General features: G+C 36.6%; 1 protein-coding gene across 9 annotated transcripts in view; it reads left to right on the plus strand.

The window, feature by feature from the left end:
* Window positions 1-3732: 3732 nt before the first annotated feature.
* FAM135A (family with sequence similarity 135 member A) overlaps window positions 3733-24860 on the plus strand; it is a 131869-nt gene continuing 110741 nt past the window's right edge. For 3 of the 9 annotated variants that reach the window (XM_032340389.1, XM_032340390.1, XM_032340391.1), the window contains exons 1-3: window positions 3734-4187; window positions 18931-19020; window positions 20427-20529. In XM_032340389.1, coding sequence (XP_032196280.1) covers window positions 20453-20529 — 77 coding nt within the window. In that variant the 5' untranslated portion in view covers window positions 3734-4187; window positions 18931-19020; window positions 20427-20452. Of the gene's footprint in view, window positions 4188-18930; window positions 19021-20426; window positions 20530-24860 lie in introns of all 9 variants that reach the window. The other 6 variants (XM_032340394.1, XM_032340393.1, XM_032340392.1 and 3 more) reach the window with 4 other exon arrangements.

Raw genomic sequence — 24860 nt, forward strand, 5'->3', positions numbered from 1 at the left:
TAATATCACAATATTCTCATGAAGCAGCTTTTTATTATGATACCCATCTTACAGATCAGGATGCTAGAGAAGAAAGTTATGCAAACATATAAAGTAATAGATATTAGAAAGATTTTGAATTTTTGACTATATGCTCAATTTATGAAATTACTAGTATGGCTGTGAGGTTCTCAACTTGGGTAAAATGGCAGGGGAGGAGAGTAATTAGAAACCGGAAGGTTCAGAGAACAATGGAGCTGTGTGTGATTGGGGAAAAGGGAAAAGGATGAGTCTAATTTGAGATATGTTGAGTAAGAAGAGTCAGTAGTATGTGATAAGGTCTGATATGTGATGAGGTCTGATATGAAGCAGAAGCTCTCTGAGTGGAGTTGGCTTAAAGATCAGTATTCAAGATAGGAATGTCCGAGTCATCAGAAAAGTGAGATTTTTTTGCTCTAATATGTTTGCTATCACAGATCAAATGGTAACTAGTATAAATATTCTTTTTTAAAAAAACAAGCTTCAAGCATATAAGGAAGAGAATAATCAGAAATCATTTCATTACTATTACTTGATACTAGATAATTATACTTTACAGGAATGATTCAGTGGGATGGTGGTGGGAGGAATGTCTGCTGTCTGACAGATTCTCGGTGAATGATCCAAGCAGACATTCTGTCTGGGAAATGCAGATGATCTGAGTTGCAGCTCAAAAGTCACTGCTTGACTGCTCCTTTCACATTGTATAAAGAAATTTTTTGCAGTTTAATCAGTTATGTAGCGATCAGGCTTTTTTCTGTAATATCATTATTCAAGACTATTGTATAAGCATTTTAGAAACTATTTCACACAGACTGAACATTTTTTTCCTTGAATACATTCACCAGGTTCAAACTCAGAAGAATATACAATAAACAGTCTTTCCTCCCTTCACCAAGCACTTCAGGCTCCACGTTTCCCTCTTACAAGCAACCAATGTTATAAGTTTTTTTAAAAAGAAGAAAAAAAGTTTGATGGTTTGCTATTACATTACAGGAAGAAAAAATTGGTAACTGAGTTTTATATGGTAGTTCCTCCAGAAAGACCATGACTATTAAGTCATGAAATAATGTTACAACATTAAATTCTGAAGTAATACATTTGCCTTTCTGGTTTGTAGCTGTTAATAACCCAAGAAGGAAGTTCTGTTATGAGACTTTGTTTTGCCCTATCTCTTATTTGTTGTTAAAATTATGAAACTTTTAAAAAACTTACCCTTGAGTACTATGGGCACTCACTCAAGCTACAAATGATTAAATCTATACACAGAGACAAGAGTGACTTCCCCAGAAGGGAGGTTATTATTTTATTAATTTTTTTAATATTATAATACTCCAGTTAATTAGAGAATATTCCATTTCTTATCAAACATAAAAATAAAAATATTTTCAAAGGAATTTAGAATTCCTTGTATGAAATGCCCAAAAGAATCATATTTCTGGAAAAAAGTGGAATAATTTTGACTCTATCATTTTTTAATTTAAAATTTGAAGTTGATAGTGACCTACTGAAAACAGTAAGAATATTTTAAAGATCATAAATCCCAGGAAGGAAAATTTTAAGCAAATTCATTACTTGCTTAGTGAAGTAATATCTAGCAACAGACAAATACAGACATATTTCCATGAGGCTATTTCCAAATTTGCAATATTCATTTCTTCTCACATCTCAATCTTTAGCTGAGCCAAAGATCTCTCCCTTCTAAGGGAGAGATAACCTGATCTTCTGTGCAAAGATAGTTTCTTATTGCATAGTTTTGTTCAAGCAATCGCTTTCCCTTTTTACCTGCCCCCTAGACAGACACACACACACACACATACACACACACACACCCCTTCCCACTTTATTAACTCTCTGGAATCATTTTCTCTTGGAAGTCTTTCCTGACTCATCACCTCTCCCAGCCTAAATTGGATTAGTGCTCCTCCTCTGAGCTCCAGTAGTTTCCATGTGCACCTATCTCTGGACTACACACATTACATCATAAAGGAATTATGCAAACACTTCACCCAAGTTCTGTTTTATTCATGTTGGTATCCTCCAAAATTAGTACACTGTCTGGCACTAGATGATTTAAAAATGTGATCTGAATAAAAAGAGCACGTAACAGAGAAGAAATCTTGGCACAGGGTATATTTTAGGAGAGGCATAGATGCGGAAATGCAAATAATGGGATATTTCATATATTTTCTAAGAGAACTAAATATAAAAACCTTTGTCTTGAGTCTATGAATTCAAATCATAAAACGATAAAGGTCCTTATGAGAAAGTTATTAAAATGGTATTTGGTTATTTTAAAAAAGATTAGGAACCAGGAAAGCAGATCATTGATGCAAATGCTAATATACTGGTTATCATAGGATAACAGGGCACTCACAATCATGATAAAGATACATACTAAACTGAAGAAAAACCAGAGGTTGTATTATATTCAAAGCTTGTCCCTCAAATGACCTAGGCTGCAAGGCATCATCCTTACAGAGGGTCCCTTACTCACCATGGTTTGACTTAAAACTTCTGTCTTTAACATGGTGAGAAAGTGGTAAGCATTCAGTGGAAACTACACTTCAAATTTTGAATTTTGGTCTTCTTTTCAGGTTAGCAAAATACAGTGTGATATTCTGTCATGATACTGGGCAGAGGGAACAAACCACAACTCCCAGTCAACCATGCAATCCTGAGAGTACACTTACAACTTAAAATACACTTACAACCACTGTTTTTCAATTTCAGTATTCAAATTACAAGAAATGCTTAACCCTTACTATAAAACAGGCTTTTTGTTTAGATCATTTTGCCCAACTGGGGGCTAAAATAAATATTCTGAGCACATTTAAGGGAGCCTAGCCTATGATGCTGTGTCGGTTAGATTATTTCATGCATTTCGACAGTATTTTCAATTTATGATGGTTTTTATAAGGTCATAACTGTCGTTAAGTCACGGAGGAGCTATATTCCCAAATAAATACAAACGCTTTTCTTTTGAATTCATTCTTATTGTAGTAAAACATACATACAAAATGTACCATTTTAAACATTTAAGTACAGTTCAGTGCCATTAAGTACACTAATAGTTGTAATAATCGACACTATCCATCCTCCTATTTCACTTTTAACACTGAAGCCACAATTTCCTTTTCCCATTAACTGTGCTTTAGTAACATACTGAACCTCATGCACGACAAAAGGTTCTGCTGGATTAGATTCAGAAACTGGGATGAAGTAAATCACTGAAGGATTATCTTTCACGGGCTATCCAAATCACAGGCTTCTTTTAATGAAATTTCAAAGCTAAAGAACACTTCATCGTCTCCCTCCCGCCTTTGTGGGCATCAGTAACCTAGCAGTAACCATAGCAGCATCCGTATCTCTCCAAAAATGCAACGAGTCCCTAAAAGCAGCAGTCACGAGCCAGAGCTGGACTCCCGCAGCTTCCTTTCCTACTGCGCAAGGTGAGTAGCGCAGGGATTGGGCTCTCTATCCGGGACCGCAGCCAAGAGGTCAAGAAGACAGAAGAACAAAGGACAATGTGAGAAACAGAGCTGATGTCTTAGCACTCCCTCCTTTTGCCCTCCTTCGGAAGCCTTCTCTTGAGCATAAAATGCAAACAGACTCTTAACTTGTTTCTTTAAACTCCCAGCACGACCCCTCTACTGGGGTTCGCGCGTCTTATTGACGCAAAACTCCCGTTCTCGCGAGAATTTGGGAGCGAGAAGCGAATAGTGCGGACAAATCTCTTGAAATCTCAGTTGGCGCTGGAGCTAAAGCGGCGGTTGAGAGGCTTGGAACCGGGGGAGGGGCGGGGCTCAGTGCCTGGAAGGGGCGGGGCCTCGCCTTAGAGAGGGGAGGGATCAAGGGAGGAGTGGGGAGGTGAGAGAAGGCGGGGGGCGGGGCCGCGGGGCAGAAGACCTGTTGATCGCAGGTAGTGCTGGCAGGCCGGGGTTCCCTCGGGATTGGGGCGACTGCGCATGCTCGCTGGCCGTTTCGGGCCAGTAACCGAGCGGCGGTGACGAACCGGCTCCTTCGTTGCGGCGGTTGCGGTTGCTGCGATGGCGATGTGAGGGGGCCCGGGGCGGGATGGTGCTGACCCGGGTAGGGCCGTCTTTTTCCAGCAGGACAACGAGCTCCTCCGTCCGACAGGCGGTGGAGGAGGCCGAGCCGGGCGAAAGGTAAGCCCCTAACTGTCCTCTCCGTCTCCCCCGGCTCCCTACACCCAAGACCCCTCCCTCTTTCCCACGGGCCCGGCAGGAAGCGGCCTCCTTCTCCTTGTCCCCGCTCGCCCGTTCCAGCCCTTCACTCGGCTGCTCCAGGTCGGAGCCCGGCCCCGGGCCCGCTGAAGGTCGGTGGGGACGGCTGTGCAGAGTGCCCTCCGGGTGGCGAGGAGCCACGGAGTCGCGCTCTCCGGGTGCTCCCTGCTGCCCCTGCCCCTGCGGCATGTCCCTCGGCCGGCTCTTCCTGAACCGCACTCCTGTACCCAGACGACGCCTGCCCTTCGCGGTCAGCTGAGTCCTGCGGCTCTGTCCTCTCTTTATCCCCCTTTGGTGGTTATGCTCTTTCATCCCCTCCTCCCACGTGCCCTTTCGCTCCGCTGGTCTCCCTGTTGAGGCAGTGTATCCTTTTTGCTCCCCTTAATTTCTCCCATCTCACCGTGCATCCCTAGTTTGGCTCTTCTTCCCGACTCTCCTTACCCTCACCGACCAAGTTTGCCTCTTAACAGTTTCTTCCTTAGCTCTCTTCTTTCCTCGTTTCAGCACTTCGTCTTCCTTCTCTTTTGTGAGTTTCTGGTTGTATGTGTGCTTTAACATCGGTTTGCGCTGGAGTTTATTCTGTGCCCCCCCCCCACCTTCGCAGGCCCTCACTCTCTAATTTTAGCTGTCTTTGGTACCTTGTTTCATCGCTTTCTGTTTAATGGCTTCGGTCCCCCCCCGTCCTTTTCCATTATGATCCTATTTCCAGTATTTAATCTTGGGCGCTTGCTTTCCCCCCTCTAAAACCGTTGTGGGTTTTTTTTTATGATTTTTTTTTTTTGCTTTTGCATAAATCGAGACTCTCTATTTAACTTTTCATTAAATCTCTGAAGAGTTCAGTCTCTTCTGCTTCCTACGTACGCTAGGTGTCCACTTAGTATTCTTAGTTCATCTTACAGTTTAATCAAATCTCTTCATCTTTTTTCTTTCCTGACTCGAAATTATCAAGAGTGGCAGTAACAATAAGCCTCTTACATTTATTCATTGAACCTTTAATTTTTAAGAATTATGTTTATCTTAAGAGTCAGAAGAAGCAATGAGTATAGACTTCATGAAAATATAAAGGGTTAAGATTTGTTAAAGGATGACCTGCAAACATAAGCTTAAAATTTGGAAATTTTATTGTCCTTTAGTAAAGACAGTGGTCCAAGAGCTAATCTTTAATGAAATTTAATAATTTATTTTATGAAATCCATTATTAATTTGATATTTTATATATTATTGCAAATTATTGCATCATTTTCCTGAGGGTCTCTGTTCTCTTTAATGAATGCCTATGATTTACTATATTTTTTAAAGATTTTATTCATTTGATAGAGAGAGAGATCACAAGTAGGCAGAGAGACAGGCAGGGTGGGGGGAGGGGAGGGAGTGGGAAGCTCTTTGCTCCTCACCCAGCAGAGAGCCAGATGCAGGGCTCCATCTCAGGACCCTGAGACCATGACCCTAATTTAAGAATAGATTTAGTGTGCCTGCAGAATGAAAGATATGTGAGAACAGAAGTATTAAATTTTTGAATTGGGGAAAAGAACATTCTAACCAGTGTTGGGGGCCCCCCTTTTCATTTACATAAAAGCTCTCTGTATAAATAATGGTATAGTATTTTATTTTGAAGGCATCTGCTGAAGCAGATACTTTCAGTGAAGTTGTCTTTTTTCTAAAGTTGAAGATAAACTGGATTATGTATTTCGTTCTGGAATCTCAAAAGCAGTCCACAAACAGTAAATTCTTCCTTACATTGTCTGTGTGAGGTAGGAATTAAATTTTTCTGTTTCTGTTGTATACAAGGAATATACCAAGGCAAAAAAGTGCAGTTTCTTATTCAGATTGATACTAGAGATAAAAGTAGAGGGAAGGGGCACCTGGGTGGCTCAGTGGGTTGAGCCTCTCCCTTCGGCTCAGGTCATGATCCCAGGGTCCGGAGATGGAGCCCCACTTCAGGCTCTTCACTCAGCAGGGAGCCTGTTTCCCCTTCTCTCTCTGCCTGCCTCTCTGCCTACTTGTGATCTCTCTTTCTCTAAATAAATAAAAATCTTAAAAAAAAAAAAAAAGTAGAGGGAAATACAGTTTAGTATCTAGTGTCTTTAAGCCACACCTCTATTGGAAGAACCAGCAGTTTTGAGTGGTAGGAGGTGATGAATTCAACTTTTAAGATTTTCTAAAAATGATTTTTCCAATGCAAATAGAATTAACTGCTATTTCTGAAGGAAGCTTTCCCATCTTTCAAAGACAAGTCCTTTTATTTTTAAGTAACAATTAATTTAAAAAAGTAAAAATGCCTACAAATTCTTGTTTTTTGGTTTTTGGTGTGTGTGTGTGTGAGTTTTCTGTGCTCTGAGAAATTAAGAATTTGTGGTGGACAACAGGCACAGAACTTGATGTCGGAAGATCTAAATTCTTATGATGACTCATGACATTAATTTGTAGAAGCCACTTAACCTCTATAGCTAGTTGTCTCTACCTATAATAAGTGGGTGAAAAAGGTAGCCACTCAGTGATCTTTCAGTAGCAAAGTAAGCCTTATTAAATATATGTAGGGCCACCACGATAAAAATTGCTATATAACTACTTTATTTCTGTTTTAGACTGTGTATCATTGGTTAAATTCCAGATCAAACTGGAATTTAGATTTTTAAATTTGAAACTTCTATGAAAAATCTAGTAAAATGCTGGTGAACTGTGTACTATCTTATATTAATGTTCATATACAGTTAAGCCGATGCTGTATCATTCAGTATATAGAATTTAAATGCCCTGTGCCAGGATTTGACACTGAAAAGAGATGTAAGAATTATTCATACATCTTTGGTTACCTCTGTAATTTTCTGTTGTCTTATATTTGAGCTTTGTTTATTGTAGATATAGACTCTTGACAGTGGGCATTGTTTAAGGACTAGGAAGGGCAAGGATTTCCTTTGCTTTGATTCTATGTATTGAGGAAAAACTGCTTAAAAGTGAGTTTTGTGATATATTCATGTGTGTATTTAAGTGAATGGATAGACATGGGAGCGTATAGGTTTGAAATGAGTAATGTGTTTTTTGTTTTTCTTCAAGTTGTTTGTCAGGAAGAAAGTTTAAAAATGAATAAAAATAATAAGAAGAATGGTGATACCAAAAAAAAAAAAAAAGTTAATGAACCAGTGACTTTTTGAGAAAAGTTAGAAAGCACAAGTTGTTAGGTAGGTCTAGATTTTTCAGAAGGAGTAGAGTGAAACAGCTCCACAGTGGGTTTCACCATTTTAACAAGTACATACTTAGTTATCAATAATGTGCTAAATTTAATAAAAATTAGCTTCTTTTTTCCTAACAGGAAGATAGAGGTGTCAGGCCAATGTACGAGATTATACCAGGTACCTCCTTCTTATTTTGATGAAACAATCTTTATGAACTCTCTCTCAATCAAAACAACATTCTGAGAAAATTATAGTATATCCCTTTCATGGGATTAGTTCTCTTTAGACTATCCATAATATAGCAAGTATTTCTAAATTATATTGTCAGTATAGAAGTCTGTAATTGATAGTATTATGGAACATTTCTGTTAAGTTTTACGAAATGTCCTTTTTCTACAAATCTTAATATAATCAGACCTAGAAGTATTCCTTCATTGAAATCCCCTTGAAGTTGTCTTACAGGGTGCAGCTGCTTCATTCATGATTGTTTTTAGATCAGTGGTATCTCTGACATCTGCTCTTTGATGTCTCCCATTGCCAGCTGGAAATACTGCTAACTGTAAATGTCTGAACAGCAAACTCAGGCGTTATTGACAGTCACAGTTTCAGACCTTGGAAGCCTATATTCCTTTGCTATCACTTTTGCCTTTTGGAATTAAGGACCCCAGATTTTAAAACCATCCTCATTCTTTCTCAGGCTTACTGAAAATTAGTTCTTTTCCTCAGGTAAGATAAGATTAGAATGTAGGCTGTCTCCAGTCCATTCTGTAAAATTAACTTACATCAAAGTATAATAATAATATAATAAAATGCTTGCCAGGGGCTCATTTTTATAGAAATAGACCTTCAGGCAGGGAGAACCAAAGAAATGTCTTTAAGGAGTGTAATCAGTAGAAAAAAATTCTAAATAAAAAGTTGAAATAATCACAGTCTCCTTTTTCCCTAGTTTTTCTCAGCACCTAAGATCTAAGATGATCTTAATTGGAAGCCAGCATTTTCCCTTTAAGTTCTGATGGCCTATAAATGACAATATTTTTATTTTTTTTTTCTAAAAATTGAGATAGAATATTGAGATGTAAGGAATTGTTGAATCACTATATGGTACACTAAAGTTAATACAACACCTAATGTTAACTCTATTGGAATTTTGTGGGTCTGGATTAGAATATGGATCTCTCTGGCATCAAAATCACTGGTAGACTAAAGAAAGCAAGCAAGCATAGACTTCTAAGAAAGCATCGTTTGTTTCTTAGAATATTTTTCAGAGGGAGGATTGTAATTCTTTTTGTTCTAGTTCTGAGCTTTGTCTGTTGAGATAATCAGTAAGATGAAATATTTTAAGGGATGCTGGGCAGATTCCTGAACTAGGTACTAGGTAATGATTGTGGTTCTTTCTGAATTTCTCTTCATATCAAAAGAAGTAACTAATTTTTGATCATTTGAGATATTTTTTTTTAGTATTTATTTATTTTAGAGAGAGAGCATACAGCAGGGAGAGGCAGAGGGAGCTAGAGCTAGAATCTTTTTTTTTTTCTTTTTAAAGGGAGCTAGAATCTTTTTTTTTTTAAATTTTTTTTAAAGATTTTATTTATTTATTTGAGAGAGAGACAGTGAGAGAGAGCATGAGCGAGGAGAAGGTCAGATGGAGAAGCAGACTCCCTGTGGAGCTGGGAGCCCTATGTGGGACTTGATCCCGGAACTCTGGGATCATGACCTGAGCCGGAGGCAGTCGTCCAACCAACTGAGCCATGAGCCACCCAGGCGTCCCAGGGAGCTAGAATCTTAAGCAGACTCCTCACTCAGCACAAAGCCCCATGTGGGACCCAGTCTCAACTCTGAGACCATGACCTGAACTGAAACCAAAGATTTGACATTTAACTGACTATGCCACCCAGGTGCCCCCATTCTTGATTTTTTAAAGTGTATAATAACATGATATATTCAGAGGCATTCTGTATTATATTACTGGCAGATTTGATTTATGGCATGAATGTGTCCCTGAAAAGTTTATATGAGCTGGTTTCAATAAATTAAATTTTAATTTTTTAAATTAAATTTTTAAATCACTAAATCTTATTTCTCATTGTTAATGTAATATAAGAGGACCATTAAATGTCCCATAATGAGCAATAAAAGTTTCTGTCTCTTCATTCTCATGTAATAAGTCAACCATGGGAATACTCTCAGAAGTCACCAACATTCTTTCTATGTTTTAAAAAATATTTTTTCTTTGGATTTTCTATCATACTAACACAGTTATCCAGAGTGAACAATGTTTTGTTTTGAGAATGCTTACTTCTTAATCTAAGTGCTGGTTCTAAGATTAGTAATAATATATTTCTCTTTTATTTGACAACTACAGTTCAAAACCAAATTTTAAAGGAATTAGGAGAGAACAATGCCTTTAAAACTTGGGATTTCCTGTTTTTGGGTGTGGAATGTTAGAAATTTGAAGATTTCATAATTAGTAATACTAATTACATGGAAATTAAATGTGGTTAATTTATCAAGTGTAATTTTAGTGCTGTATTGTGATTTCAGTTGTAGGGGCATATTTATTTTATACTTGAAGATCTTTCAGTCTATTCCTATAACAATTCAGGTGTAGACTTTTTAATTTTGCAAGTTTAAATTTAGGCCATGTGGGGCGCCTGGGTGGCTTAGTCGTTAAGCATCTGCCTTCAGCTCAGGTGGATTGAGCCCCACATCGGGCTCCCTGCTCGGTGGGAAGCCTCCTTCCTCTCCCACTCTCCCTGCTTGTGTTCCCTCTCTCTCTATGCCTGCCTCTGTCAAATAAATAAATAAAATCTTAAAAAAAAAAAAATATTTAGGCCATGTAGTTTGGCACATTTGAGGATTTTGTCCTTTTTCCATTATTTCCTAACTGTGATCTTGCATACATTGTGTAAACTTTTTGCTCTTTAATTTCCTCACCTGTAAAGTGGAGTAATGATAGTTCTTTCAGATTTTTGTGAGAATTAAATGAAATAACATAGTTAAAACTACTAGTGTAATAGTAGGTACTCCAAAAAGTTCTGAATATTTATAATTGGTTCCAATTTGATACTGCTGTTTGGTCTGTATTTTGATATCAATAGAGAAACATACAGGTTTTAAAAATACGGTTTGCCTGTCAAGTTGTTCTCATTATCCTCCTTTCTGAAGGTCTCCTCTTCGCTCTCTAAAAGAAGTTAGTACTCTATTCTCTTAAATATTTCTATAATTTGCGCATTATAGCATATGGCAGGCCATCAAGGAGTCAGCAGTGGCAGCAAAAGTTTCTAGACCAGTGTTCTTCCTTAATTTACATGTCCTTTCTACTGTAATTATTCTGATAAGTTCATCTTCGCTGTGAATCACTTTTTATAAAATGAGAGATGTCGCTGATGCAAGTGTGTTGTGCGTGTGATAATTGTGAAGGCAAAAAGAAAGTTAAAAGCTGTCCAAATGGTGGGATCTTCAGAGTCAGTCAAGTGACAGGTGGTTTGGCCATTTTAGAGCAGGTTGTAATTCAGTGACTTAGCGTGTTTAGCCCCTGTAAGAGGGAGCTTACAGAGCTGGGCAGGGTGTCAGGACCTTGGCCAAATAAGAAGGGAAATGAATGTAAATCAAAAAATAAAAATATAGGGGCACCTGGGTGGCTCTCAGTCAGTTAAGCGTCTGCCTTTCAGTTCAGGCCATGATCCCAGGGTCTTGGAATCGAGCCTCTCATCGGGGTGCCCACTTCTCTCTCTCCTTGGCTCGTGCTCTCTGTTACTATCTCTGTCTGTCTCTCAAATAAATAAATAAAATCTTTAAAGAAGAAAAGAAATAGAAACATTGCTCGGATTTTTAGACTTGAACCACCCAATGGAGACTTAACTATCTCAGATGACCAGAATTACGAGATGGCAGGATTAGAGATGCAAGGATAATCCAGGTATCACTGGTTGATTGTTCTCAGTGTACTACTGTATGGTCTGACTTGGTGAGGATTAGCTCCAAGGCTTTAAGGGCCTGAGCCTGTATGGATTGGAGTTCAGTTATGCCCTAAGTGAGTGGGACTCAGAAAATGTGGCAGCTGAGCACCTCCCCTCCCCAAAAAGACCCATCTTCTACTCTTCTCAGTTTGCTATAGAACTTGACTGTTACAAGAATACTTTATTCACAAGGTGGTAAGAGTGCATTTTTGAAGGCTTCTGGGGGTGCCTGTATTTGAAGTTTCCTACTTACTCATTAGGAGAAGGCTCAAGAAAATGGATACAAAACTGACTAGCTAGTATTAAATGGATTGAGGTAATCTCCTTCCTTGTTCCCATCATGTTTCTATATAACATACTTAAATTTAACTGTACATATAAGATACTATTTCCTCCATTGGTCCCAGATTCTAAATGCCAGTCTCTGTCCCCACATGTCTGTCATTGTGTGAACCTCTCATCCATTTGGGCTTAAATGTGATGTTCCTTCATTTGGTATCAGTTCCTGTATGTCTACCATAATTTGAGTTTCTCGGTGATGAATATGAACATATAAAGATGTGTATATTTTTTGTACAATATAGCCCCTAAATGTAAGTTTACTGTGTTATCCAGTGTTCACTGAAGAAACTGATTTTTTTCCTAAAGTTGGAAGACAAAGTGAATGTATTTTACTCATTGAGAAATGGTATATTGATTGCCAACATGGAGCCTTTCTAAAGGATTTTTAAGGCTAGGTTGGCCCATAGGTTATTTTTGCCTTATGTAGTATCTTTAGTATCTTCTGCATAAGATTAGGCATCATTATTCAGACTGTCGTATTATAAGCTCTGAACCCATTTGTGTCATGGCTGCTAACTTGGAAATAGAATTTAGAAGCTGGAGCTGTTTGGCTCTACAATTGGTAGAAGTGATCCCTTTATTCCTTAGGTTGGCAAAGGGAGTGTCTTAGAGTTTCCAATTCATTCAGCTCCTTTGCTGTCTTCCTTAGGAGAAGAAAACATCCTCAGGGCATATATTTTGGGTCCACAGTTTGAGTTAAGGCTACTGTTAGGTTTTTTATTTCGGTGAGAGGATCTGATCATCCCCTGTGGTCTCTAGTTCATCTTTAGGAACCTGTAAGCTGTGCCTCTTAGTTTCAGATGTTTCCACATCCTTTTAGATTTCTGGTAACACTCATGAAGTCAGACTGAGTTCACACTGGTTAGTGGTTAGCTGTTGTTCTAGGATTAGTGTAGATGATGAAGGAGTATCTCCCACATTTTTCCATATATCCATACCTGGACTCCCTTTTGTGGTCTCTCAACCAATCTGATTGGAGTGAACATGTCTATAGTCTTAGAAACTATGCATGATTTTTATGTACCTTGTGTTATTTCTGGGGCAGTTACTATACATTCCAGGAGTTAAAGAGATGGCTTGGTATTCCTAGACATTCAATAGATATATATGTGTGTAATTTAAAACTTTCCAGTAGCTACATTTTAAAAACTAAAAATAAATGGTAAAATTAATTTTTATAATTTATTTTACTTAACCCAACATATCAAAAATATTATTCAAGATGTGTTCAGTATAAAAAAATTAATGAGGGGCGCCTGGGTGGCTCAGTGGTTAAGCAGCTGCCTTCGGCTCAGGTCATGATCTCAGAGTTCTGGGATCGAGTCCCGCTTCAGGCTCTTTGCTCAGCGGGGAGCCTGCTTCCCTCTCTCTCTCTCTGCCTGCCTCTCGGTCTGCTTGTGATCTCTCTTTGTCAAATAAATAAATAGAATCTTAAAAAAAAAATTAATGAGACATTTATGTTCTTTTTCTGTACTATCTTTGAAATCTGATGCTTAGAGTGTATCTCAGTTAGCATTACTACATTTTTAACAGTTCAGGTAAAATATAGTGCTATCAAACAATAAAGTTATGTTCAATGAAAAAATATTTTATACTGGATTTAAATATAAATTACTGTAATTTAAATATAAATTAAATTTATATTTAATTTGGATTTAAATATAAATTCCTTTAAAATTAAAATTTCAGTTCCTTAGTCACACCAGTCACATTTTAATTGTCCCATAGCCACATGTGCCTAGTGGCCACTGTGTTAGAGCAGTTATAGAGGGCCAAGAATGTCTTTCAGAGTAATAGGTAACTTTGTTTCTTTGGAAGTAAGCTAATTTTTACTGAGGTATTACTAGGTGATGGTCAGATTATTCTCCCTGTCAGTGTAAGGGACTTTTAGTATTAATTTCCCATTTAGTATCAGAATCGGTTTCTGTTTGAGGTTCCCTTTTGGCTTCTTTGGATTGGAGTTTGTCATTTACTCAGCTAAATTCTCTCTTAGGGACCTAGGAAATGGCCCAAGAAGAATCCCTTCTCAAATTATTCCGTTTAGGCTACTTTGCCAGCTCCAGAAGAGCAGAAAGAACAATTTAGTTTCAGTTTAAGTCAGTTTATTCCCATAGCTTCAAATGCTCAGGTTAAAGTGACAGATTCTAAGCCAGCAAGCAGGCTATGTAGAAGAGCTGTGAAATCCATGGCTTGTTGTGGAGCAGAGAGTTCCTTACAGCGCAGTGTCCTGCAGGCATCCTCTGGGTAAAAGGAAAGAAGGCTTTTCTTCACCTTCTTTCATTCTTAAGAGAGGGCAGACAGGATTTTTCTGTTTCATGAAATGTCCTTTCCCAAGGAGGATCTAAATGGCATAAGAAGTTGTGTGGGTGATTGCAAACTCTGAACACATTTGCCCTGTAAATGAATTTGATTTGAACTACACAGGTTTTGTTTTGTTTTGTTTTTGTTTATTTTTAACTAGTTGACAACATCTAAAGTTTAGGATATTACACCTTTAGGAAAAAAGTTTCCAATTTCTCTTTGAAAATTTAGAAGCCTCTGACGTGCTAAGCCAACAAGAATTGGCTGTACCTGAGTGGCAGTTGCTCCCTGTGATGGGAAAAAGGGCAGTTTATTTTATTTGTTTTACTTTTTAAAGATTTGATTTATTTATTTGACAGACAGAGAGACAGCGAGAGCAGGAACATAAGCAGGGGGAGTGGGAGAGGGAAAGTAGTCTCCCTGCCAAGCAGTGAGCCCAATGTGGGGCTTAATCCCAGGACCCTGGGATCATGACCTGAGTGAAGGCAAATGTTTTATGACTGAGCCAGGAGGCACCCCAAAAGAGAAGTTTATGAAAAAAAGAATCAGACAGATCCACTTTGACCCCGAGAGTCCTCTGGTTTTTCTTGCCTTTCTCTTTTTGCCTGCTCTCCTTTTCCTTTAGTTCTTCTTTGGAATTTTTCTACCAATACATAAACATAAAAATAATTGTTTTCTGTTTTTTGAGGGGGAATGAAAATCAGATTTATCAGCATCACACTGTATATATCTGTATCTGTATTATATATTTCTACTTAGGGAATAATCAATAAAAAGAGATGGACTTGAAGAAAATTAGACAGTAACAATAGAACAAAAAAGACAGCAGGGTTACAAGAAGAGCAAGAGAAGCTGCTAACAGACCTAGAAGATATGCTGGTAAAGGGATATTACTATAAATAAAAGTTTATTTTATTATAAAAGTTTATTCATGTATGTCTCTGTTTTTCATATATCAGTGTAATTCCTTTTTTTCAGGTTGGTTGTATTTAAGTAGAAAAATAATAACAGTTAATGCTTATGGAATATTCAGTGTTACTTTATTAAATCTTTGTTAAATGTTAAATTGAGTATATACTGTGTGTCAGGCGGTGAGGATATAGCTATGATGAGAGTACTCAGGATTCTTACCTTTATAAAGCTTACATGTGAGAGGGAAAACATAATAAAAACTAAAAAAAAAAAATCTTTAGTTTGTTAGATGGAGATAAGTGCTGAGGGAAAATATAAGAGAGGAAAGAGGGTGTGCACCCTGGATCCTACCCAGATGCAAGAACTCCACAATTGGGAGGGATGCCCAAAATATGGAGCGCGCTCTCAACATACTTTCATGATAAAAACTTCAATAAATTATTTATGGAGGAAAGGTACCTACACATAATAAAGGCCATATATGACAGACCCACAGCTAACATCTTACTCAGTGGTGAGAAGTTTAAAGCTTTTCCTTTAAAAAGATCACTACTTTCATTCAACATGGTGCTGGAAGTATTAGCCATAGCAATTAGGCAAGAAAAAGAAGTGAAAGGTATCCCAATTGGAAAGAAGACTTAAAAATGTCACTATTAGCAGATGACATGATACTACACGTAGAAAACTCTTAAGACTCCAGTAAAAAACTATTACAGCTAATAAATGAATTCTGTAAAGTTGTAAGATACAAAATTAATACATAGAAATCTGTTGTGTGTTTCTATACACTATCAAGAAAACAATCCCATTTACAGTTGCATCAAAAAAGAATAAAATACCAGGTGGTGCAGCTGGTTAAGTGTCCAACTCTTGGTTTAGGCTCATGTCATGATCTCAGGGTCATGGGAATGAGCCCTGAGTCGGGCTCTGCGCTCAGCACAGAGGGTGCTTGAGATTGTCTTTTCCTTCTGCTCCTCCTACGTATGTGAGCGCACATGGCGCTCTCTCTCTCAATAAATAAATCTTTAAAAAAAAAAAAAAAAAAGGTGCACCTGGGAGGCTCAGTAGGTTAAGTGTCTGCCTTTGGCTCAAGTCATGATCCTGAGGTCCTGGAATCAAGCCCCATGTCAGGCTCCCTACACAGCAGGGAGCCTGCTTCTTCCTCTCCCACTGCCCCTCCTCCCACTCATATGCGTGCGTGCTTTCTCTCTCTCTCTCAAATAAACAAAATCTTAAAAGTAAATAAATAAATGTTAAAAAAGAATAAAATACTGAGGAATAAATTTAACCAAGGAGGTGAAAGATCTGTACTCTGAAAATTACAAGACATTGTAGAAAGAAATTGAAGATGACACAAACAAACGGAAAGCTATAGCATGCTCATGGATTAGAAGAATTATTATTGTTAAAATGTCTGTAGTACCCAAAGCAACCTACAGATTCACTGCAATCCCTGTCAAAATACCATTGATATTTTCCACAAAACTAGAACAAATAACCCTAAAACTTGTATGGAACAACAAAAGACCTCACACATCAAAGCAATCATAAGAAAGCTAGAGGTATCATGTGTCCTGATTTCAAACTATACTACAAAGTGATAGTAATCATATCAGTATAGTCCTAGCACAAAACAGACATACAGATCAATGTAACGGGATAGAGAGCCCAGAAATAAACCCATTTTATAGGGTCAGATAATCTGTGGCAGAGGAGAAAGAAATATACAGTGGGGAAAAGACAGACTATTCAGTAAATGGTGGTGAGGAAACTGGACAGATACATGCAGAATAATGAAACATTTTATTATACCACATTCAAAAATAATCCCAGATGGACTGAAGACTTCCAAAGCACTTCTAGAAGAAAACATAGGCAGTACGCTTTTTGACGTTGGGCTTAATATTTTTTGGATATGTCTTCTCAGACAGTGGCAACAGTAGCAAAAATAAACAAGTGGCTACATCAAACTAAAAAGCTTTTGCACAATGAAGGAAATCATCAACTAAACAAAAAGATAGCCTACTGAATGGGAGAAGATACTTACAAATGATGTATTTGATAAGGGGTTGATATCCAAGATGTAGATAAAGTCATACAACTGGATAGCAAAACAAAACAGAAAAATAAATAAATAAATAAAACAACCCTATTTAAAAAATGGACAGAAAAGCTTAATAGACATTTTTCCAAAGAAGACCTACGGAGGGCCAACAGACACATAAACATATGCTTAACATTAGTTGTCATCAGGGAAGCACAAATCAAAACCATAATGAGCTGCCACCTCACAATATTCAGAATGACTAGTATCAAAAAGACCAGAGATAACAGGTATTGAAGAGGAAGTGGAGAAAAGGAATCCCTTGTGCACTGTTGGTTGGAATGTAAATTGGTGCTATGGAGAACAGTATGGATGTCCATCAAAGCATTAAAAATGGAAATACTGTATGATCCAGTTATTCCACCTCTGGATATTTATCCAAAGAAAATGAAGACACTAATTCCAAAAGATAAATGCATCCCTGTGTTCATTGTAGCATTATTTACAATAGCCAAGACATGGAAACAATTCTATGTATCAGTTGGTGAATGAATAGATAAGATGAGCTGTGTAAGTACAATGGAATATTACTCAACCATAAAGAAGAATGAAATCTTGCCATTTACAGCAACTTGAGTGGACCTAGAGGGTATTTTACTAAGTGAAATAAGTCAGATAGAGAAACATAAATACCACATTATTTCACTTATATATGGTATCTACAAAACAAAACAAATGAGCAAAACAGAAACAGACTCATAAATACAGAGAAAAAAAACTGGTGGTTGTCAGAGGGGTTGGGGGTGGGGAAATGGGCAAAATAGAAGAAGAGAATTGAGAGGTATAAACTCCCAGTGATGAAGTAAGTAAGTCGCAGGGATGTAATGTTCAGCATAGGGAATATAGTCAATAACGTTGTAAGTTTATATAGTGACAGATGGTAATCAAAACTACTGAAGTGATCATTTTGTAATGTTTAAAAATAGCACATCACTATGTTGTATACCCGAAACTAATATATTAATGTATGTCAGTTATAGATCAGTAAAAAATGAAATAGCAGTTATTTAAGCTGGTAAAGTCTATGTGTTTATGATGGAGAGAAGAAAAAGAATCTATGGGGCGCCTGGGTGGCTCAGTGGGTTAAGCCATTGCCTTCGGCTCAGGTCATGATCTCAGGGTCCTGGGATCGAGTCCCGCATCGGGCTCTCTGCTCAGCAGGGAGCCTGCTTCCCTCTCTCTCTCTCTCTGCCTGCCTCTCTGCCTACTTGTGATCTCTCTCTATCAAATAAATAAATAAAATCTTAAAAAAAAAATCTATGAAGAGTGAATATGATTTATTCTAACATTTTTAGTATCTAAGGTAATTTTACCAAGGGGAAGAGATTTTTTTCTTTATGCAATAAATTTGGAGTACAAACAAAACTATCCATAGCATATCCAAACATTCTTTTTTGTCAATATAATTTAAATAGTTCAAGTGTGTGTATGTGTGTGTGCGCGCGCGTGTGTGTACAGATGCACACATGCACATTTCATATATATATATATACATATGTATGTATATATATATATATATAGCTCCAAAAATCACTTACCTCTACCTAAGAAGTTATTTTAAAATAGTAGGTTTTACATCTTAAAAATTAATTAACTTAGAATATTTTGAGTATTCATGAAAATTATTTCTGAACCACTGAAATAAGAAAATACTCTGATTTTTGTCCTTTGAAATATACATCAGTGAATCTTAATGTTGATATCAGTGAAACCGAATGAAAAATCTCTGAAACTTATTTTGAGTAAGCTTTATGCAAAATATAGATCTTTTAGATAAATTGAGATTGTTAAGTAACTAATGAAGCCTAAGTTTCCTTAAAATGGACTTCTTTATGTCTATTTTGTTTGAAATGTTATTTTTTTCTTTTTTATAGGGGGAACAATATATTTTCAATTAGGAACAGTAACTGGAAGTACAAGTTTGGTTATTTCATAATGTTAAAATGAAGCTTTAACCGGCAGAGGTAAGAATCTGTGATTTCTTTTGTATTTGTCAGTGGATCAGAATATTTGTTGAATTTCTGTGTAGAACTATTTCAAAAACTATGAAAGGTCTGAGATTTTATCTTCTTGCAAGCTAACAATGTTAGCCTGCTACAATGCCATGGATGTGGGCAGAAGACATGAGACTCTTAGATTTAAGAAAAGGCTGATTTATACTGAGTAGGAGAGGAACCTTAAGCTAATGGGACCTGGATCTTTAAAATGGATAAAAAGTTTGCCTGACTTACGCCTCAGGAGGAGACTATATCTATTAAAGGGACAATAAACAAATTTGCCCTTTGTTCCAGTATGAGACACTATCTCTGACTTCTAAGGCAGTTTGCTGATCATGCATCCTTGAAAAATAGTCTGAAACAGAGGTTCAGGGTCTGCTTGCAAAATATGTGGAAACACAAGACTCTAGAGAATTGTCTTTCAACACTTTCTTACTCTGAATTGTGTTTTAAATAAAGCACATTATTATTGATAAAGATGATTGTTAGAGTACTTTTTTGAAATAGTGAAAAGATGGAAACTATTGAAATACCCAACAATAGAAGATGGTTTAAATTATAATATTCACAGTATGATAGTAAACAATTGAAAATAATGTTGTAAAAGTACATTTATTGACTCATCAAAAAAAGATGAAATAAACATTATAAAATGTACATGTAGCTTGATCCCGTTTTTATAGAAATTTTACAAAAGCATACACAGGTGAAGAATATTATACCAAAGCATTGTTGGTATATATTCTGTCAAGGGACAGAATCATGAATGTTTTTATTTTTGCTTGTCTGTATTTTTTTTTTAAATTCCTTAAATGAATATTTTGGGCTTTTGTAATAAGGGGAATTTTTCTTTTGAAATTTAAAAACAAATAGTAATTTAAGAAGTTCACCTAGCAGAAAAAACCTTTATGAATTTAAATGGGGATTAAAGAGTACTAATTCTCTTCATGACTTTGGAGTTGCCTGGATGTACAGTGTAGAACCAAAAGAGAATAATTAGGTTACTTAATTTTTTTCTTTACTATTTTATCTGTGACAAAGTCAAGCATTTCTTTTAGCAATTTGCTGTATTATTTATTATCACATAGATGTCACAAAGGGAAACAAATGTTTAGAAAATGCGTTCTATTAGAACAAATCTTAAATTATAGATTATTGCTATTTAGTAAATATATAATTGGTAAGTAAATGTAGTTGATTCTGGTGCTGTTTAGTTGGGACGGGCTAAGTTAAGTACACTGAATTAATTTGCTTCATTTTTATTTTCTGCCTACTTATCATACTTTGAAATATGTTTGAATATTAGTGTTTTTGTAAGTTGGCATTTTTGTCATTCTGCTTCTTATGATTTTTTTTCCCCCGACTTTTACCAGATTTGTCTTCTGAGTATAAATTGAAAATGACTGAAGTTCAAGCAATGGTAGAATTCTCTGTAGAGCTAAACAAGTTCTACAATGTGGATTTATTTCAGAGAGGGTATGTATTTTAATGTGAAAATTACATAGTTTGCATAAGAAATGAGGTACAGGTTTTCATTTAAATTTAATTACATACTTACATTCCAGCATATATAAGGGAAACAATGAGGTGTATTCAAATAATTATTTTCTTAGAGAAATTTTAGTTTTAAATAGATGTTTGAGAATTACTCAAGTGGATTTAGTGATGATGCTAGATATATGTAATGTATGTTTATGAATTTGTACTGGGCATTGAGGGGACTTCTGTGAAAATGTGTAAGATCTCATTTTTGCTTATAAAAGCTTATAGTGTATAGGGAAAATAAAATATATGCACAAAACAGCTAAGTAGGAACGCAAAATGATAAGTCTTCAAGAAGTGTATATAGAAAGTGCTCTAGGAATCAGAACAGAGAGATATCTTTCTGGGTTAGTAATGTTAGGAAACGCATTATGGAGAAATAGGATCAAAGTATGCTTAAGACTTGTATAGGCAAAAGGGGCACCTGGGTGGGTTAGTTGTTAAGTGTCTGCCTCCGGCTCAGGTCATGATCCCAGGCTCTGGGATAGAGCCCCACTTCAGGATCCCTGCTCAGCAGGAATCCTGCTTCTCCCTATCCCACTCCCCATCCCACTCCCCCTACTTGTGTTCCCTCTCTTGCGGTCTCTCTCTCTGTCAAATAAATAAAATCTTTAAAAAAAAAAAAAAAGACTTGTATAGGCAAAGGATAAAGTGAAAAACACTTTTGGTAGTAGAGAGTGGTATGAATCAAGTCTTGGAAATAGAATTAACATGTTTTTTAAAGAATATTTAGGAGATTGAATATTCTTCAGGAGAATTGCAGAAGAAAAGATAGTAAAGGAAGGAGAGGTATTTGTGAAGGGCTCCTAATGCCTGGAGAAGAGTTGACAGTAGGGATTTGGGCAGTCATCAGCGGTTTCCAAGTAAGAAAGAAATTATCACTATTACTACAAGAAGCCTTTACTAACATGATGAAGATTTTGTTATAGGAGACTGATGGTTGTGTAGAAGAAATAGAAGCATAGGGGACAGTTTGGAGGAGTTTGCAGTAACACAGGTGCTTGAAGGTCTGCACTATGAGTCATAGTAATGAAGCTGTGACTATCACTAGTACGGTGAGAGAGATTTTCTGTTTGGTTTTTGTAGTTGTTTTGTTTTATTTCTAGCTTGTCTTGGCTTTGCCATCTTGATAAAAAATAAAAGTGACTGTGCTCTGCTTTACTCCTCATGGTCTTTCACTCCTCAGCAGGACAGGCTGGGCTTGCTTTCATGGCAGAAACAGAAGTCAAAGAAAGAGCAGAAGATGCAGGACTTCTTGAATTGGCACTATTACTTCCACTCAATTTTGTTGGCTAAGCTAGTCATAAGGCCAGTCCAGAAGTCTAGGCTGGTAGTTCTTAGGCCAGTAAAACTTACTTAAAAATTATATGAGATTTCTGTATGTCTGATACAGTTCATTCCAAGCTCTGAAAACTATACCCACAATTGTCTTTTGAGACATGACTATTCTCTAGATATAATCACTGCTATTTAGGGATCTGAATTCTGTGGGATCATACCCCTCAACTTCCTAAAAGCCCTTTTGTCAAACTGAGAATGTCTACTTAGACACCGCTCTAATTTCTCTAGAGATTTGAAGAAAGGGATTTATAGCCACTCCTTTGAAATTATGTTTGTCTGTGGCAGCGTTTTATTTTGAAAATCACCCGAAGCTTAGACCACTTGGTGGGACTTCTTGAAGGGAAACAGGACAAGATTACGGAATCCCAAATTAGGCACAAATGCAATTATTTCTTGAGAACAATAAAAAAAAAAATTGCAAAAAAAAAGTCTTTAGGGAGACTGAAAATGAAAACCAGTTTTGTTTTCCAATGTAACAAGTCCTGGTCCATCTATATTCCCTCCAGATTCTGTTTGCAAAATAACCAGTTCTTTCTTTAGCTCATCCCATTCTGGCAGCACTTGATTATACTTAACAAGGAGTAACCAATTGACATGTTCAGCATTCTCCCTGGAAATTAGCTTGCTTAAGTCCCAAAGTTTCTTAGATACATTGTCTAACTTCTTCTAAGTTATTGCTGACAGTGTATTTACCAAAAGTTTCATCACTGTATAAAATGGGTTACCATTTTTTAAGTCTCAATTTACTCATTTTTCTTGCATAACTGTAACTGTTACTTTGGTCCCAAATTCAGTGCCATATATTTTAAATTTTTGTTATGGTGCACACTGTTTCTTGGTTACTGATTTTTCTGTGTTATTTATGTATTGTCGCAGTAATGCAGCTAATAACAAACACAAAGCTTCAGTGGCATCACAACAATAAACATTTTTTGCTCACAAGTCTGTCACTTAACTGGCAAGTTGGCTGGGTGCTATCTATTCCAGAATGGCCTTACCTTGGTGGACTCAGCTCTGTTTTATGATCTCTCATCTTCCAGCTTATTCTTGCAGAGGAGCCAAGGTCCAAAGAGAAACAAACTACAAGACCTTTTACAGCCTAGGCTTGGAACTAGCATATTGTCATCTCTGCCACATTATATTGTCCAAAACAACATTTAAGGCTAGCTCAGATTTAAGGATAGGGAACTAAATTCCACTTTTTATTGGAAGTCACATTGCAAGATGTGTGGACACCAGGATGGGTAAAAAAATCAGACATTTTAAAAATCATTCTACTACTCACTTTAACATTTTTTATTTTTGTGTTATTAATTTCTGTGAGGCATTTTGGGGAAAAAATAGTAGGATTTAATGACTAATTCCATATGGAGGATGAGACTGAAAAAGCATTAAAATATATATGTTGAAGTATGAATATATGTGATATCTAAAATTACTTTGAAATGGCTCAGTAAAGAAAAGGTGTAGATGAATCACATATGGCAAAAATCTTTTTGTTAAAAATGGGTAGTGGGCATATGGGTTCATTGCTCTACTTTTTGCAAATTGGGTATTTTTAATAAAAAGTAAAAGATAATATTGAAGTTTTAAATCTTACTGACTTACACAATATTAGTAATGTTGGAATAAATAAGGAAATTGAAGATTAGTTCATTTTGATATACTGAGTTTGATGTGAGATATCCAAGTGGAGATAATTCATAATTAATTGGAGGTTTGGAACTAGAGATAAAGATTAAGTGAATTATTATTCCATTTTATTTCCAATCATCATAAACATAGTATGTGTAATTGCTGCTTTCATTAGTTTTCTCTTAATCTACAATTTGGTTTCCCCATCCATTGAGGACTTTTGAAGAATATAATTGTGTTTCTGATCTTTCAAGTCTAATGGTTAGAGGATCATTGTTTTTAGATACATTGCTTGACTTTTTTTTTTTAAGAATATTTTTGCTTTCTGAGGTATAATTGACATACAATATTATGTTAGTTTCAGGTGGACAACATAGTGATTTGACATTCATTTACATTGCAAAATGATCACTACAATAAGTCTATTTATGATGTATCACCATACAAAGTTAATACCATATTATTGACTTTATTCCCCATCTTGTATTTCCATCCCCATGACTTTTTATTTTTTTTTAAGATTTTTATTTATTTGACAGAGAGCGAGTGAGTACAAGCAGGGGGAGCAGCAGGCAGGAAAAGAGGGAGAAATAGGCTCTCCGCTGAGCAGGGAGCCCAGTGTATGGCTCGATCCCAGGACCCTGGGATCATGACCTGAATGAAAGGCAGATGCTTAACCACTAAGCCACCCAGGCGCCTCATTTATTTACCTTTTAACTGGGCGTTTGTACTTCTTAATACCCTTCACCCATTTTGTTGCCCCACAGCGTTCCTCCCCTCTGGCAACCATGTCTGTTCTATGTATCTGTGAGCCTAAGTTTTGTTTTGTTTTTTAAATTCCATATGTAAGTGAAATCATGCAGTATTTGTCTTTCTCTCACTTAATTCAATTAGCATAGTATCCTCCAGGTCCATCCATGTTATCACAAATGACGAGATAATCACTTTTTTATGGCTGAATAGTATTCCATCATATATATATCTTCTTTATTTATTCATCCATCAGTGGACACTTAGATGGTTTCCATATCTCAGCTATTGTAGATAATTCTAAAATGAACATAGAGGCTCATATACCTTTTAAAAAAAATTTTTTTTCATGTTCTTCAGGCAGATACCCTGTAGTGGAATTGCTGGATCATATAATAGTTCTATTTTTAATTTTTCCAGAAATCTCCATACAATTTTCCATAGTGGCTGCACCAGTTTTTACTCCCACTAACAGTGAACAAGGGTTCACTTTTCTCCACATCTTCAGCACTTATCTTTTGATATTTTGGTGATGGTCA

The sequence above is a fragment of the Mustela erminea genome, chromosome 4 (assembly GCF_009829155.1).
Source record: "Mustela erminea isolate mMusErm1 chromosome 4, mMusErm1.Pri, whole genome shotgun sequence".
NCBI lineage: Eukaryota > Metazoa > Chordata > Mammalia > Carnivora > Mustelidae > Mustela > Mustela erminea.